The 15,654-nt window shown below is 36.4% G+C and overlaps 1 protein-coding gene across 7 annotated transcripts in view; it reads left to right on the top strand.

Annotated features, from left to right (window-relative positions):
* The window catches only part of ZPLD1 (zona pellucida like domain containing 1), a 358,917-nt gene that overhangs the window by 321,191 nt on the left and 22,072 nt on the right, over positions 1–15,654 (top strand). For all 7 annotated transcript variants that reach the window (XM_084991507.1, XM_084991508.1, XM_084991509.1 and 4 more), the window contains 2 exons: positions 10,784–11,004; positions 14,170–14,351. In XM_084991507.1, coding sequence (XP_084847633.1) covers positions 10,784–11,004; positions 14,170–14,351 — 403 coding nt within the window. The remainder of the gene's footprint in view (positions 1–10,783; positions 11,005–14,169; positions 14,352–15,654) is intronic.

Here is a 15,654-nt window from a genome sequence, read left to right as displayed (position 1 = left end):
ATCAAATAATCCAATTAAAAATGGGCAAAAAATCCTGAATAGACATTTTTTAAAGAAGACACAAGGATGGCCAATGGGTACTTGAAAAGATGACCAACATCACTAATCCTCAAAGAAATACAAATCAAAACCACAATGAGATGTCACCTTAGACCTATTAGAAAGGCTATCATCAAGGCAAGAGGAAACAAATGCTGATAAGAATGTGGGCAAAGAGAACCCCTGTGCACTACTGCTAGGGATGTAAATTGGTGTAGCCACTATGGAGAACAGTACAAAGATTCCTCAAAAAATAAAAAGAGAACTACCATAAATCCAGCAATTCTATTTCTGGGTATTTATATGAAGGGAACAAAATCATCATGTCAAAGAGACATCTGCACCCTTGTGTTCATCACAGCATGATTTGCAACAGCCAAGACATTGAAACAACCAAAGTGTTTATCAACAGATGAATGGGAAAAAAGGTGTGAGATACACACACTCACTCACACACTCACACACAGACACACACATTCACAATGCAATATGATTCACTTATAGAAAAGAAGGAAATCCTGCCATTTGTGACAACATGGATGGACCTTATGTTAAATGAAATGACATATAGAGAAAGACAAATATTGTATGATGTCATTTATATGTGAAACATAGAAGAAAACAATACAAAAACAAAAACTCGTAGAAAATGAGAATAGATTTGTGGTTACCAGATTCAGGGGTGGTGACATAGGAGAATGGATAAAAGTGATCAAAAGGTACACACTTCCTGTTATAAGATAAATAAATACTGGGGATATAATGTAAAACGATAATCGTAGTTAACACTGCTGTTACGGTATATTTAAAATATATTAAAATTTACTAAGAGTGTAAATCTCAATGTTCTCATCACAAGGAAGCATTTTTTTTTCTTTTTTCCCCTTTTTTTTGTGTCTGTAGGAAATGGTGGACATTAATTAAACTTGTGGAATCATTTTATAATAAATGTTAAGTCATTATGCTGTACACTTTAAGCTTATATAGTGCTGTATGTCAATTGTATATCAAAAAACTGAAATTTAAAAATGATATATAAATGGAGAACCACAATAGAAACTGCCACAGTAAAGAATTTGAAGAATTATATGTTAGGGAAATTGTTTAAATTTTTCAGGACTAGCTTGACTAAGGAAATCTTTTTTTTTTCTAGTAATATTTATTAATATTTCAGTGAATATCAATGTTCCACAGGAAATAAAATAATCACCTATTTCCTTTATAGAATTCATGGATGGGTCAAGAAAAACGAGCTGTCTAATTTTATGTTAGGCTTTGCTTAACCATTGCATTGTTCTGTGCCCACAGTCAAATTAAGAGTGGATAATGGAATAGTTATCCCAGGGGATATGTTCTGGCACTCTGTGTAGATAAGAAAGGCCAATTCTCCTGTCTTCCTACACAGTTGTAGCGCTTTGGTCTCCAAGTTATGAGGAGGATGCCCGCTTCACTTTGCACCTGTAACTGCAATTATTATACCAGATGAGGCAGAAGAACTGATCCAGGCAGCGATTGCTGATCACATCCTGATTAATCTTCAATGCTCAGTCATAAAATGTAGTGGAGAGAAGAGGAATTAGTTGTCAAGTTCAGGCCTGACTCTTTATTTTAATAACAAAGTTCTTTATTGAATGGAGTGTTCACTTCCTCTGCTTGTATAAGTAAAACTTACATGTTTTTTTTTCTGCTTGAAAAGATGGACAAACTCTTCTGGTCCAAAAGAATGTGGAGCACCAAGTATGAATAGAAGTCTGCAAAGTTCGCCTGGGACTGAGTGTGCATTTCCTATAGCCCTGGAAATAAGAGCTTGAGTTTACTAATGAGAAACACATGTGGAAAACTGAGGTGGTCAGGAAACTCTTTAATCAGAGAGGAAACCTGAATTATTATTATTATTATTATTTTGTCTTTTTGCCATTTCTTGGGCCACTCCCATGGCATATGGAGGTTCCCAGGATAGGAGTCTAATCGGAGCTGTAGCTGCCAGCCTATGCCAGAGCCACAGCAACACAGGACCCGAGCCACGTCTGCAACCTACAACACAGCTCACGGCAATGCCAGATCCTTAACCCACTGAGCAAGGGCAGGGATTGAACCTGCAACCTCATGGTTCCTAGTCAGATTTGTTAACCACTGCGCCATGACGGGAACTCCTGAATTATTAATCCACTTTAAATTCTTCATCAACTATCTGTATTTTGTGTAGATGAAACACTAATACTTGTTTTAAACATCTTGCTTTTTTAGTAACAAAACCTCAATATTATACAAAAACTCAAGAGGAAAAGTAATTTTTTTAAATGAGTTAACACAACAAATATAGCATCTGTTTTCTAAGCAATTTTAAGTTTATGTATGCCCAAATATTGCTACTCTCATTTTATATAGATAGAAATGGAAATGATATATAAATTACTTTTATAATCTGCTAAAATTATATCATTTTGGAATATCTATTGGAGTCTAGTAAATAAATTAAAGTTGACCCTTCATACCCACAGGTTCCACAAATTCAACCAACCTCAGGTTGAAAATATTTGGAAAAAAATGCCAGAAAGTTCCAAAAGACAAAACTTGAATTTACTGCATGGCAAATATTTACATAGCATATATTTTATATTTACAACTATTTATATTACATTATATTAGGTGTTATAAGTAATCTAAAGATGATTTAATGTATGCAGGAGGGTGTGAGTAGGTTATTGCAAATACTGTCTATGCCATTTTATGTAAGGAATCTGAGCATCCACAGATTGCTTTTTAATTTTGGTATCCGGAGGTAGTCCTAGAATCAATCTCCCATGAATACTGAGGAATGACTATCCTATATTTCCAGGTGAGATTTCTATAGTACCACAAAGTAATGCACCCTTCAGCAGACAGAAAAGGCTCCTCCTGTTATATTTAGTAGGTTTGGGTTCATAGGATCAGTTTTAAACCAATATGCTACCTTTAAGTGTATATAAGCCAGCCCATAGATACAGGTGTGATCGTATTCACAGGAATACCTGTGTCTGAACTGCACTGAGCCTTCATCTGCTCACAACAGACTCACCCACACCCATCCCATGTCTCTTTCAATTGATTCAGAGGGTGCCCAAAGCATAGTTGCCATTAGAGGTGACTGTCCTGCTCCTCTTTAAAACTGTTGTGGTTTGTGGAATGGGTAGTGGTGAGGTAGGAGAAGACTGAACCTCCTCCCAATTTTATTTCACATATTGCCACTTGAGCACTATTTATCATAGATTTATGTGGACTCAGTCTTACAAAGCCTTTCATGAGCCCTCATTCATTGTAATTCAAAACCACTTAGTTCCTCAAAAAAGAAGGGAATCAGACACACACTCATCCCCTTCATGATTACTCTCTCTCTCTCCTGTCCATTTTTCATTCAAACCTCTTCCTCCTGTAAGCATATAAACCATACAATTTGATGGGTGTTCTTAATCCTGCCAGATGGATTAAGGATTAGCTTCTGCCCAGTGAAAATGTATATAATTGTGACTTAGCAACCCGATTGGTTAAGAGACTTGTTTAGGGGAGGAAACAATTTCCCTGTATACTTCTAGGTCCTTGGCTGTGACCTCCTCTAATAAACAATAGATGCAGTAGAAAAATGAATAGAAGTTTGATAACATGTAAACCTCCTACATTTATGGGTGATACCCAGAAAAACTGAGTGACCCCCTGAAATGGCCCAAGTCACCACCTTAAATACCACCTCCAGATGCAGACAAGAGATGTTGGTGGGGTGGTGGAGGGGAAGCCAGTTATGGGAGATTATCAGGCAAAGCACTGTAAACAAGTATATTGTTGTTATGCAGATTTAAGTCAGTAGCCTCTTATTTGTAAGAGTTTCTGGTATGGAGAGGGAGGCACACTTAGTAATGGAGATTTCCCTTATAAATATAAATTCTCTTTCAGAAGGGTAACTTCCACCTGTTTTCAGAAATTCTCCTATATCTACTATTTCTTAAAAATAATCAAGTTAAGTTAATCCTTATGCCAAAGAGACATATTTTGGAGTGGCAAATTTTGCTCTACTTTACTTGCAACATCACATCACCTGGAAACTTATGAAAAAATGCAAAAAACACGTCCCATCACAGATCTACTGACTCAGAATCCGCATTTTAACAAGATGCTCTGTAATACATATTCATAAGAAGTGCTGATTGGAGAGTAATATGTTGTTATATAACCACAGTGTTTATGCCAACCCCAGCTGGCTGTCATGTACTTGCTTGGTATTAATGACAATAGTATCAACAAATCTATTGACATTAAGGAGAAATGACTTTAAAAATTCATTATTAATAATAAATCAAAGTAATTAATTGCCAAGGCTAAGGCTAAATACCTAAACAAATAGCAAAAATCCATTAATTTGATACTATTTAATGTGTTGAATAAGAAATTATCTGACAGTTATCATTTTAATGTTCGTCTAAAACTCTGAAAACAGGAATTGTCTCAGGCAGTTGGCAGCATACTGAGAGGAAATATGAGTTCTGGATAAGCAGTTGAGATGAACTGCTATCATTGTGCCTGTATTTTCCTCGTGAATCTTGACAATTTATTTTAAAAAGTTAGGAGCCATGCATGCTGTTTGTGAAAGAGTTTAATTAAATATATTTTAATAAACATTTGCTGAGTATTAAGCACTCTGGGAAAACCCAGAGCTTTCAATGATTTCATAATCTACTGGGAAAACAAATAGCTACTCCCAGGTATGAAGTAAGTGAGATAGTAGACTCACAGTTAAGGTGATGTGGCATAGAGCAAAAGAAGATGATTATATTTCATTGAAAAAATGAGGAAAAGTCTTATAAAAGGACACCTTAGAAATTATTTTTTATTCTCAGCCCATTTCTCTTTCCATTTCTCAATATATATTTCATCTATTGCTGCTATTTATAGTGGACGTACTGAGTACTGGTGATTATCAAATTTATAGTTCTTACTCTTTTCTCTCCTCCAAATATTAGACTCTTCCAGTTGCCTTTTGTATATTTCTGCTTGAATGTCACGTATGTACTTCAGCCTCTGAAAAACTGAGCCCGTCATTTTTTTCCTTCCTCTATCTCTTACCTCAGTAAAAATGATGCTCAGGTTTCTAAGCTTTAGTGAAACCTGAGCATCATTTTCACATCCCCTTCTCCTCATGCCATCACCTGGCCAATTTCTTATAAAATTTAGCCAGTTGGAATTATTTCATTTCTTTCCAACAATCCCTTCCAAACAACTCTGCCCAAGACGTGACTGTATATAACATGGAATTAAAACTTCTATCATATCATTTTCAGGCTGCATTGTAATCGTTTGCTTTTTGTCTGCTTTTTCTCTTTCTCCTTTATCCAACCATGAGTTCCTTGAAGTAAAGGAGTCTTATTAATGTCTCTATATTCAAAATCCAGCACAGAAACTAACACATAATATGTATACGATAAATGTTTTGGGGGGATGTTTTGTTGACATGCAATGTCATGCAGTTTAGATCTTGAAAATAAATAAGACCAAATAGCTTCTAGCTTGTATAAAATTAATGGCATTGATTTTGTCTTCAACCCCCTTTTAAACTTTATACACTGACCCACAGAATTGCTTTTCATACAGATTTTTACTTTTTCAGATCAATTGGTGAAGGAACATTTTGAGCCACTGCACTGAAGTTCTGAGTACAGTTCAGTTTTGAGGTGTTGCCAGGCAAATTATTTGAATACTTACATTGATCCGTGCCCTTATTATGCCAGGAAATATTTAGCCCCATCTGGATGCCATTGGATATAAGCCAGTTGAATATGGAATTGCTGAGAAAAAGAATAGAGTTATATAGACTTGTTAGATATGTGAATGATATGCTGAAAATATATTGTCATGTAGGGTAATTAGGAAAAGTGTAATTAGGTGTTCTAGGAATGGAACTTTATTGGAGATAAAGAAGTAGAGTGATATTTTTATTCACTAATATAGAATTGTATCCATCCCCTCTTTACTCCCTTTTAGATAATAACCATATTCTATGAACTCCAAATCAGGGTACATCTTTATATATGGTGAGGTAGATGGTAACAGGATGTTTAGTGTGACGGGATACTTTAATTTGCATAGTTTTAGAAAATCTGAGACAAATTCATTGCTTGATTGATAGGTGATAGGAGTGTAGAACATTTATTTTTATCTGAATTCAGTTGAATACTTCATTTTTTATTACCATGAAAAGCTTATCTTGGTTGAATATCTTGGTTAAAAATCACCCTTTTTTGGCAGCATAACTGCACATAAAATCTATGTGTAGGCCTGCCATTTTAAACATATTTAATCTCTTTAGACATAGAAATTGAAAACCAAACATGTGAAGGTATTTATTCCTGATTATTTCTGCCATTAGCTTGTATTCCTTGGATCGTTTAATATAGTTAAGTATTGTTCAAAGGGATGTTGCAATTCAGGCTAGGGATTGGAAAATAAAAAGCTAAAAAAAAATTAGTTGTTGAGAGCAACTGTTGTTTAGTAACTCTGAAAAAAATTCTCTACTTTTGGCAAAAATTGCCCTTTGGTAACTTGATGTAGCATTTTTTTCCCCTTAAAGCCTCACAAATGGAAAAGTTGGGCTGAATAGGTGTCTTTAGTATCTACAACCAGGGAAAAATGTTCCTGGGAAGGGATAGTGAAAAGTGTTTAGAAAACTGGTTGAGAATGGATTTGAACAGATATCTTTTCTTAGAAAGACTTTCATGTGTTAGCATTTCCCCAAGTGGGGTGAGCTTGTAGCAAATTATATTGCAGGGGTTACAAATCTCCAGTTATAAAGTAGAAAACACTAGAGAGCTCTATGTTTGGACAAAGCAATCAGTGCCATTGTAAATCTAGTATAGGCATCAATTAATTCCTTTCAAAAAAACAGTGAAGATAAAATCTTTAGCTGGTTTAAATTAAAGGAATGATACCTCTTTTTGCAACATTTAGCAATAAGTATTCACTTTGATACATTTATGGTATGCCAAGTTATACAGTGATATTTGTTCTCTTTTTCACTAGGCATAGCGTTCTTAGTGAAAGGTCTAGTATTTGAGAATTTGATTTCACTTTCAAGAAGACATTTTGTTACATTAAGGAGACCACTTTGTATGTGAAGGTTTGTGCTGGTCTTGCCTGTGCGCTCACCGCTTGGCCTCATTTCCCTCCATTTCCTCCTTTGCTTTTTAAATTTAAATGGAAATGAAACAGTCCAGCTCCTAAACAGCCTGAGAATGTTTGTTTCACACTTGTCATGATTCATGATGTCTCCTTTGTGTTATGAATTTCCCACTCTTTTATGGAGCAAACTCCTGCTGATACTTCAAAACCCAGATCAATGCTATCTTCTCCAGGAAGCTGTTCTAATTATCTGATCTCTTTCGATGCCCAATCTTTCTGTAAATGTGGGCCACATCTATCTCTTCCTGTGGACTGTAATCTACCTGAGAAAAAGGACTACTACTTTGAATGTCCTCAGAGCAATCTACTACTCCATACTTTATGTGATTTATTAGTTAATTACTCACTGGAGTACATCAGTGAATATCAAAACTTTCTGCTGTCTAGGACTTTTAATTTATTAAGAAGACAATTACACAAATGCATACATGATTCTAAGTCAACACATAGTGTAAAACAGTAGCACAATTTAGATTTGGGATCAGGAAAGTCTTTGGGGAAAAGACAGTGAAATTCGAGACCTGAAGGTTGAGTAGGAGTTACTCAGACAAAGATTGGGGATAGAGAAGCATCCTCAGCAGAGGAAAAAAACACCCATTTGAGGCCTTGTATAAACCTGTATTAGGCTTTTTAAAATGCTTGTAGCATTTTATTGAGGAGCAAATTTATATAAAATAAGATGTACCAGTTTTTAGAGTGCAGCTTGAAATTTTAACGTATGTATACACTCATGTTATATACAACACGATTGAGATAGAAAACAATTTTAACACACTCCAAGCTTTCCTTTTTTCCCATATACCAGGCAGTTCTCCCACAGACGTAACTGCTGTTCTAGCTTCTATCAGTGTGATACTTTTAAATAACTGGGAAAAAAAAAAAAAAAGCTCAGTGAGGCAGATGTAGGGAGCAAGGGAGATGGCAGAGAGAAGATGAGAGCAGAGGTAGGCAGGTCATGGGTCACAGATAGTCTTGAGGACCTGATCCAAGACATGGACTTTTGGTCCAAATGAAACAAACAACTGTTGAAGATCTGAGCAAAGAGGTGATCTGACTGGATTCACATTTTAACAGCTGTACTAACCAGAGGACATTGAGGGTAGAAATAAGAAACCAATTAGGAAGTTAATGTAAAATTCTAGGGGAAAAGATAATGATGGCAAAGCCCAAGGAATAGCATATAGATGGAGAAAAGGCAATAAATTTAAGATGAAATTTGAAGTTTGCAGACAAACATTTGTCAAAATGAACTCATTCTTTTAGGAAAAGCATCATTTGAAAATGATAGTTGCATTTAAACAGCTAATGTTGAAAGCTAATAGAGATATGTTCCCAATTTGAAGTGGTATTTGTTATCTTCTGTGTTGACACAGTGTATTTTATAATGAATTCATTTTATTTTCCACCTACAAAGGGAATATTGCTTGGAGTTTTCCATAATAACTAGCCTCATATTTGCCTTTTGGCAATGACAAAGATTTTCCATCTTTCTATCTTTGGCTATGAACAGACTTTTTTCTTTGTTGTATTGAGTGTAAAACCATAATCATACATAGGAAGTTATATTTTGATTTATTCATATCCTCAAACTATGACTCACTTTGCCAACAGAAAGCCAGTGTAGAAAGTAAATACTTCAAAGAAATATGCTATTGAACACTTTTACCCATAGATTAGAATTGATGTATTTAAGCAAATCAACTTTATGCCAAAAAATCATGAATAACATTTATGTATTACTTAGATGACTATCCTGTCATTTACCAAAAAATTTTTTTGGCTTGTTTTTCCTTTTTTGAACAATAAAGACAATGTCTCCAAACAGCCTAATCAGTTTTACTTTGTTTTTCAATTTTTGAGAACCAAATGTATGTTTTAGATTCCTTATCTCAGTGATAAATGCAAGAGTGTTAAAAGAGTGGTAAGGTTACTGTCTTAATTTCTTAAGTTTGCTGTAACAAAGTTCCACAAATAGAGTGACTTAAAACAACATAAATTTATTTCCTCATAATTGCTGAGGCCAGATCAAAATCAAGGTGTCCGTAGGGCTGAGTTCCCTCTGAGGCTCTGCCCAGCTTATGGCGGTTTGCTGGCAGGCTTTGCTGTTCCTTGGCTTGTAGGTATATCACTTCAATTTTGTCTTCACATGGCATTCTTCCTGTGTCTCTGTCCCTTCACATGACATTCCTTTTGTAAGAACACCAGTCAAATTGGATTCGAGCCCCACCCTACTCCAGTATGACCACCTCTAAACTAAAGGGAGGGATACAATTCAACCTGTAATAGTGACCAAAAGCAGTAAAAGCTTCTATCACTAGGGAATTACTCAGTGTCAGCCAAACTCTCCATTTTCTATGTATATTTTCTTTTTCTTTCTTTCTTTTTCTTTCTTTCTTCCTTTCTTTCTTTCTTTCTTTCTTTCTTTCTTTCTTTCTTTCTTTCTTTCTTTCTTTCTTTCTTTCTTTCTTTCTTTGGTCTTTTTGCCTTTTCTAGGGCCACTCCTACGGCATATGGAGATTTCCCAGGCTAGGGGTCTCATTGGAGCTGTAGCTGCCAGCCTACACCAGAGCCACAGCAACACGGGATCCTAGCCATGTCTGCGACCTACACCATAGCTCACAGCAATGCCGGATGCTTAACTCACTGAGCAAGGCCAGGGATCGAACCTGCAACCTCGTGGTTCCTAGTTGGATTCGTTAACCACTGCCCCAAGACGGGAACTCCCTTCTACATATATTTTCTTTGGTACATGTAGAAAAATAACTAAATAGAGATATGAAAATGTGTGTGTGTGAGTGTGTGTGCATGTATGTGTGTGACTCTTTACCTGATAGACCTGGAATGGATCCCATCACTGATAACTCATGAATCATGGAAAACTGCTGATTATGTTTTATGTCTCCATGCCTAGTTCATTGTTTTTATTGAGACATAGTCATTGGCAAAATTTTCTTATGGTAGGCCATGCATTTCTGACTGTAATGTCAGTAGATTAGTTTTCATCCTCTTCCTCTCTGGTACAATAAGATAAAGTGGAATCTGTATGGATGGCTTTTGTTTCTACATCCTGGGTAAGACAGGTTACAAAATACTAAAGTGCTCACGAGTTTGGCTTAGGGTGGATTTTTAACTACTCCTTCCTTATACTTGGGAAAATGCATCATTTGAAGTGAGGCTTACCACAATAGACAACTGATTTAAATAATTCAGTCACCCTCTTGTGAATTTCCTCCATGACCTATTTTTTCACTCAATTCTCCAATCATTTGACGCTACTTAACCAACATTTAATGTGTATCCACTGTATACCAGGCACAAGAAACAGAGATGAACTGTCATCTCTATGCTCAAAGATCTCTTCCTAAATAACCAAATCAAAGACTCTTTTTCACGGTTATTTTTCTTAATACTTTCACATTGGATTAGGGTATATTCAAGTACAGGAATGAGTTAAACAGATCAAGGGGATGCAAATGCATAAGTTTATTCTTGGACCCTGTACTGTGTTTTTGTGACTTTTTTTTAATATTTTTTATTTCAGCGGAAAGAGACATCAATGTCTACTGTGGGGTGCAGGCCATTACAATGAAGATTAATTTTTGCACAGTACTTTTCTCCGGTTATTCTGAAACAGACCTGGCACTGAACGGAAGGCATGGGGATTCCCACTGCAGGGGGTTCATCAATAATAACACCTTTCCTGCAGTGGTCATTTTCATCATCAATCTCAGCACCTTGGAAGGCTGTGGAAACAATTTAGTGGTAAGATTAAGTGTGAAATTGTGTGCTAGGTTTGGGGATCATAACTAAAAAAATCTCCCCATTTCATGAAATAATCAGAAGTCCAAATAATCTTTTGAGAAAAAAGTTCTAATAAAAGTGAATGAATCACTTCCCATTGCCTATATGAGGCTTCTGCTCCCAAACACACAATTTTATTTTCCAGTAGTGGTCCTATTTATTGTAGCTGGCTGTTGAGGGAACGAAGACTGCCTAGAGTATTATATTGTGTAACTGACATTGAGGAATATTTCTCTACAGTTTATCATTAGCTACGTTCCTCAGGTTTTTATGGAAGTATCTTCTCATACAAAAATAGTTTGCTCCAATGAGTTTGGCAGTGAATCATTTGGCTTATTGCTTCTTTCTGATCTCATTCAGAAAGAAAGATTAAATATAGGAGTTCCTGCTGTGGCTCATTGAGTTAAGAACCCAACATAGATTTTGTGAGGATGTTCGATCCCTGGCCTTGCTCAGTGTGTTAAAGATCTGGTGTTACCAGAAGCTGCAGCTTAGGTCACAGATGTGGCTCAGATCCCACCTTGCTGTAGCTGTGATGTAGGCCAGCAGCTCCGATTCAACCCCTAGCCTGGGAACTTCCATATGCCACAGGAGCTGCCCTAAAAAAGAAAAAAGAGAGAAAAAAAGAAAAAGAGAAAAAAAAAAAAAAGAAAGATGAATATAGAATGGGAAACTTAGAATTTTCTAGGAATCATATTTACCATTGAATGACCCACACACTGTTTTGTAGAAGAGAACTATCAGCATTTCCAGTGTAAAATTCTTCATTGTGTGGGACTATCCTTTGAATTTCAAAATATTTATCAGACCCAGTTTTACCCACAAAATCCCAGTAGCATGCTCTCATCAGTCATTGCAAAAATCAAAAGACCACTTCAAGTATTTCCACCTTGAATCAGAACTAGTAGTCTATACTGTTCATTTATTTCTTCATGCATGGAATACCAAAAATAGAATTGAAAGAAGCATTCATTCACTCTCCTGAGAATTAAAATTAATTGAAACAAAAATATTGTGATTTAAGTGGTGTTACACTGAAATTCATTGAGCACTATTTTTCTTTTGTTTGTTTAAATATAGTCTTATGGGTAAATCCCAGCAAAAACAAAAAGGAGATTCAATGAGAATGACTACTTAGCCCAGAGAAGGAGAGTCTGGCTTTTCCTCTTGGATAAATTACTGTTTGGGATTAAGGGAGAAGGCTTGATTATTCTAAGGGCAAGGCTTTTAAGACTTGGTGGGAGATGGGAGACAGGAAAAAGAGATTTCTTTGAATCTCTTTTATCTTTTCCCCAAGGGCAGTTCTCGCTAAGTCGACAGCTTGAGTATTGTTGACTCTTTTTTATTAAAAACGTTTATTCATCTCTCTGAGTTGTGTGCAGAGAGGTTATGAAGGGGACCTGAGGGAGACTGAGGAAGAGCGTTGGAGGTGGATTATTATTACCTGGCTGAGCTTCCTCATTGAGGGAGGGCCCCAGGTAGAGAGGGGCAGGTCACCTCCTCCCTAGTAGCCCAAGGCCTCTCCTTCAAGGAGCTTTCTACTTTGGATTCACTTTGCCCTGCTGCTGAGAAAGCAATTCAGGAGAAATGCCAAGGCAAGCATCTGTGTGTGTGTGTGTGTGTGTGTACATATGCATGTTCCTTTTCTTTCTTTCTTTTTTTAAAGAGCTGATACAAAAACTCTGGTATAAAAATTGATATATATATGTATATATATATATATATATACACACACACATATATACACACACACACACACATATATACACACATACATATATATATATATATATTTTTTTTTTTTTCACAGGCACGTGTATGTTTAGCTGCCCAGTCAGGCAGGCAATCAATGAATTGAGGGGATTTACTTATTTTTAATTTTTGCCTTAGATGCCACCAGCTTTAGGATCTGCTTCAAGAATAGTTGGATATGAGAAACATTAAGTAGACTATTAAGTCCTTTGGATTAGAATCAAAATGTTTTCATTTGTAATGACTCTGGGTCTCTTCATGAATCAGCTAGACAATTGCTTCAACTTTGCCCTTGTGCTCCTAGTTTCACGTATAAAGGGCTTCTCTTGTTGAAAATTAAGTGTTACAGGTCTCCATAATATTTGCTAAAATGTTTATTGAGAATAATACTGTATTTGACGTGGTGGGAGAAGTTGTATTCCTGTACGGTATTACTAAGGTCAATAACATTACTGATTAATCCTGAAATGGTGGTTCTTAAATTTTAGTAGGGTTGGAGAATCCATTGAATGCTAATCAGTCCTAGGAAAATATACACATAGACAATATTATTATATCAATTCTAGGAGTTTGTGATTCCTCTGCAACTTATCTATGAACTATTGCCCTGGGGATGAGGATCTTCATGTACCACAGAGGAGCACCCTGAGAATAACCTTCAGAAAATTTGTAACCTTAACTCATTTGTTTGAAATTTATCTCAGGTGCCCCAAAATGCTCATGTCACTAAGCTATGTGGAAGGCACAGACACAAACAAGACCAAGAAGGTCCTCTGCCCTCCGAGAGCTCTAGTGATGGATGAGGACATGCTGAGTCAGACTGCTCAGGCACTGTGATTACTTTGGTGATGGAGACAGAAGCTGTGGGGGACTTGGGAGAAGTTTTCAGGGAGGATGAGATCCAGGGGAGAAGTAGGATGAGGTGGGGGAGAGAGGAAGCAGGAGGCATATGTGCAAAGGCTAGAGCAAGGGCCTTGGGGCTGGGGCATTATTAACTAGGAATGGGAGCCTGGAGATACAAAACTGACATGGAAAACAAGATTAACAGGGGTCTTTTAGGTCATGCCATGGGGTTTGGACTTTACCCAGGACTGTTTTCAGATTCCTATTGTAGCACTCTGAACATATAATCTCTCTTTTCTTATTTATGAAATATATATAATGTGTAAGTATCTTTCATAAATATAAAATTTTGTTTTAAAGACACATATGATCACTTATAAGTAGCACTATATGTATATAATTTCAAAACCATGCCATTATAGTTGAAATAGACCCTAGAAATGATCTAGTCTAGTGTTTTATTTTGCACATGAATTGCCTAGATTTATATGTAGCTATTTAATCACTATGCTTGATCAACCATTCTAACAGGTATCCACAATTCCTGGAGTCAGTGCTTATGGAAATGCAACTTCAGTACAAATAGGAAATATTTCAGGATATATTGATACTCCAGACCCACCTACGATCATCAGCTATCTACCTGGGCTTCTTTACAAATTTAGTTGTAGTTATCCATTGGAATACCTGGTTAATAATACCCAGCTTGCTTCGTAAGTCTCATTTTATTCTTGCTTTCTCATGTTGTTTTTATGTTTAAGTCATTTTTATTCTTTTTTTTTTTTTTTTTGTCTTTTTGCTATTTCTTTGGGCCGCTCCCGTGGCATATGGAGGTTCCCAGGCTAGGGGTCTAATCGGAGCTGTAGCCACTGGCCTACGCCAGAGCCACAGCAATGTGGGATCCGAGCCGCATCTGCAACCTACACCACAGCTCACGGCAATGCCGGATTGTTAACCCACTGAGCAAGGGCAGGGACCGAACCCGCAACCTCATGGTTCCTAGTCGGATTCGTTAACCACTGCGCCACGACGGGAACTCCATAAATCATTTTTATTCTTAAGGGACTTACAAAGGTAGCAGAATTTGTTGAGAATATCAAAACTCAATCTAATGGAAACCATACTAGGTATCTATCTATCTATCTATCTATCTATCTATCTATCTATCTATCTATCTATCTATCTATCTGTCTATCTATCTATCATCTGTCTTTCTGTCATCTATCTATCCATCTATCTGTTGTTTATCTATCATTTATCTATCAATACATCTATAATTGTTATTGTTATTACCTATAGCAAGAGCTCAGTTTTAATTTCGCTCCCCCCAAATTAAAACAGGCTCAAACTAGTCAGGTGTCTGCCTTGGATTCTCCTACTTCAGAACTAAGAATCCAAGAATTCTTTTCTGTGGAAAGGTTCATTTGTGCCATATATTAGATTCCAGATGTGTGATATCATATGATATTTGTCTTTCTCTTTCTGACTTACTTCACTTAACATGAGAGTCTCTAGTTCCATCCATGCTGCTGCAAATGGCATTATTTTGTTCTTTATGGCTGAGTAGTATTCCACTGTGTATATATACCTCATCTTCTTAATCCAATCATCTGTTGATGGACATGGAGAATAGACTTATGATTGCCAAGGGGGACAGGGAGGGAGTAGGATGGACTGGGAATTTGGGATTAATAGATGCAAACTATTGCCTTTGGAATGGATAAGCAATGAAATCCTGCTGTATAGCACTGGGAACTATATGTAGTCACTTGTGATGGAGCATGATGGAGGATAATATGAGAAAAGAGAATGTATACATGTATGTGTGACTGGGTCACCTTGCTGTACAGCAGAAAATTGTCATAACACTGTAAACCAGCTATAATGGCAAAAATAAAAATCAATATAAAAAAATAAATCAAATTAAAAAATTTATGCAACTGATTAAAAAAAAAAGGAATCCAAAAATCTCGATGCTTATGCAGTCCTGAAGGACCTGTCATGTTTCCTGTTTGT

The sequence above is a fragment of the Sus scrofa genome, chromosome 13, assembly GCF_054392235.1.
Source record: "Sus scrofa isolate SSC_HxYL_T2T_F1_AM1 chromosome 13, Sscrofa_HxYL_maternal_Yorkshire_Landrace_v2.0, whole genome shotgun sequence".
NCBI classification, from domain to species: Eukaryota; Metazoa; Chordata; class Mammalia; order Artiodactyla; family Suidae; genus Sus; species Sus scrofa.
The sequence above is the reverse complement of the archived record's forward strand: the minus strand, read 5'-3'. Positions and strand labels throughout refer to the sequence as shown.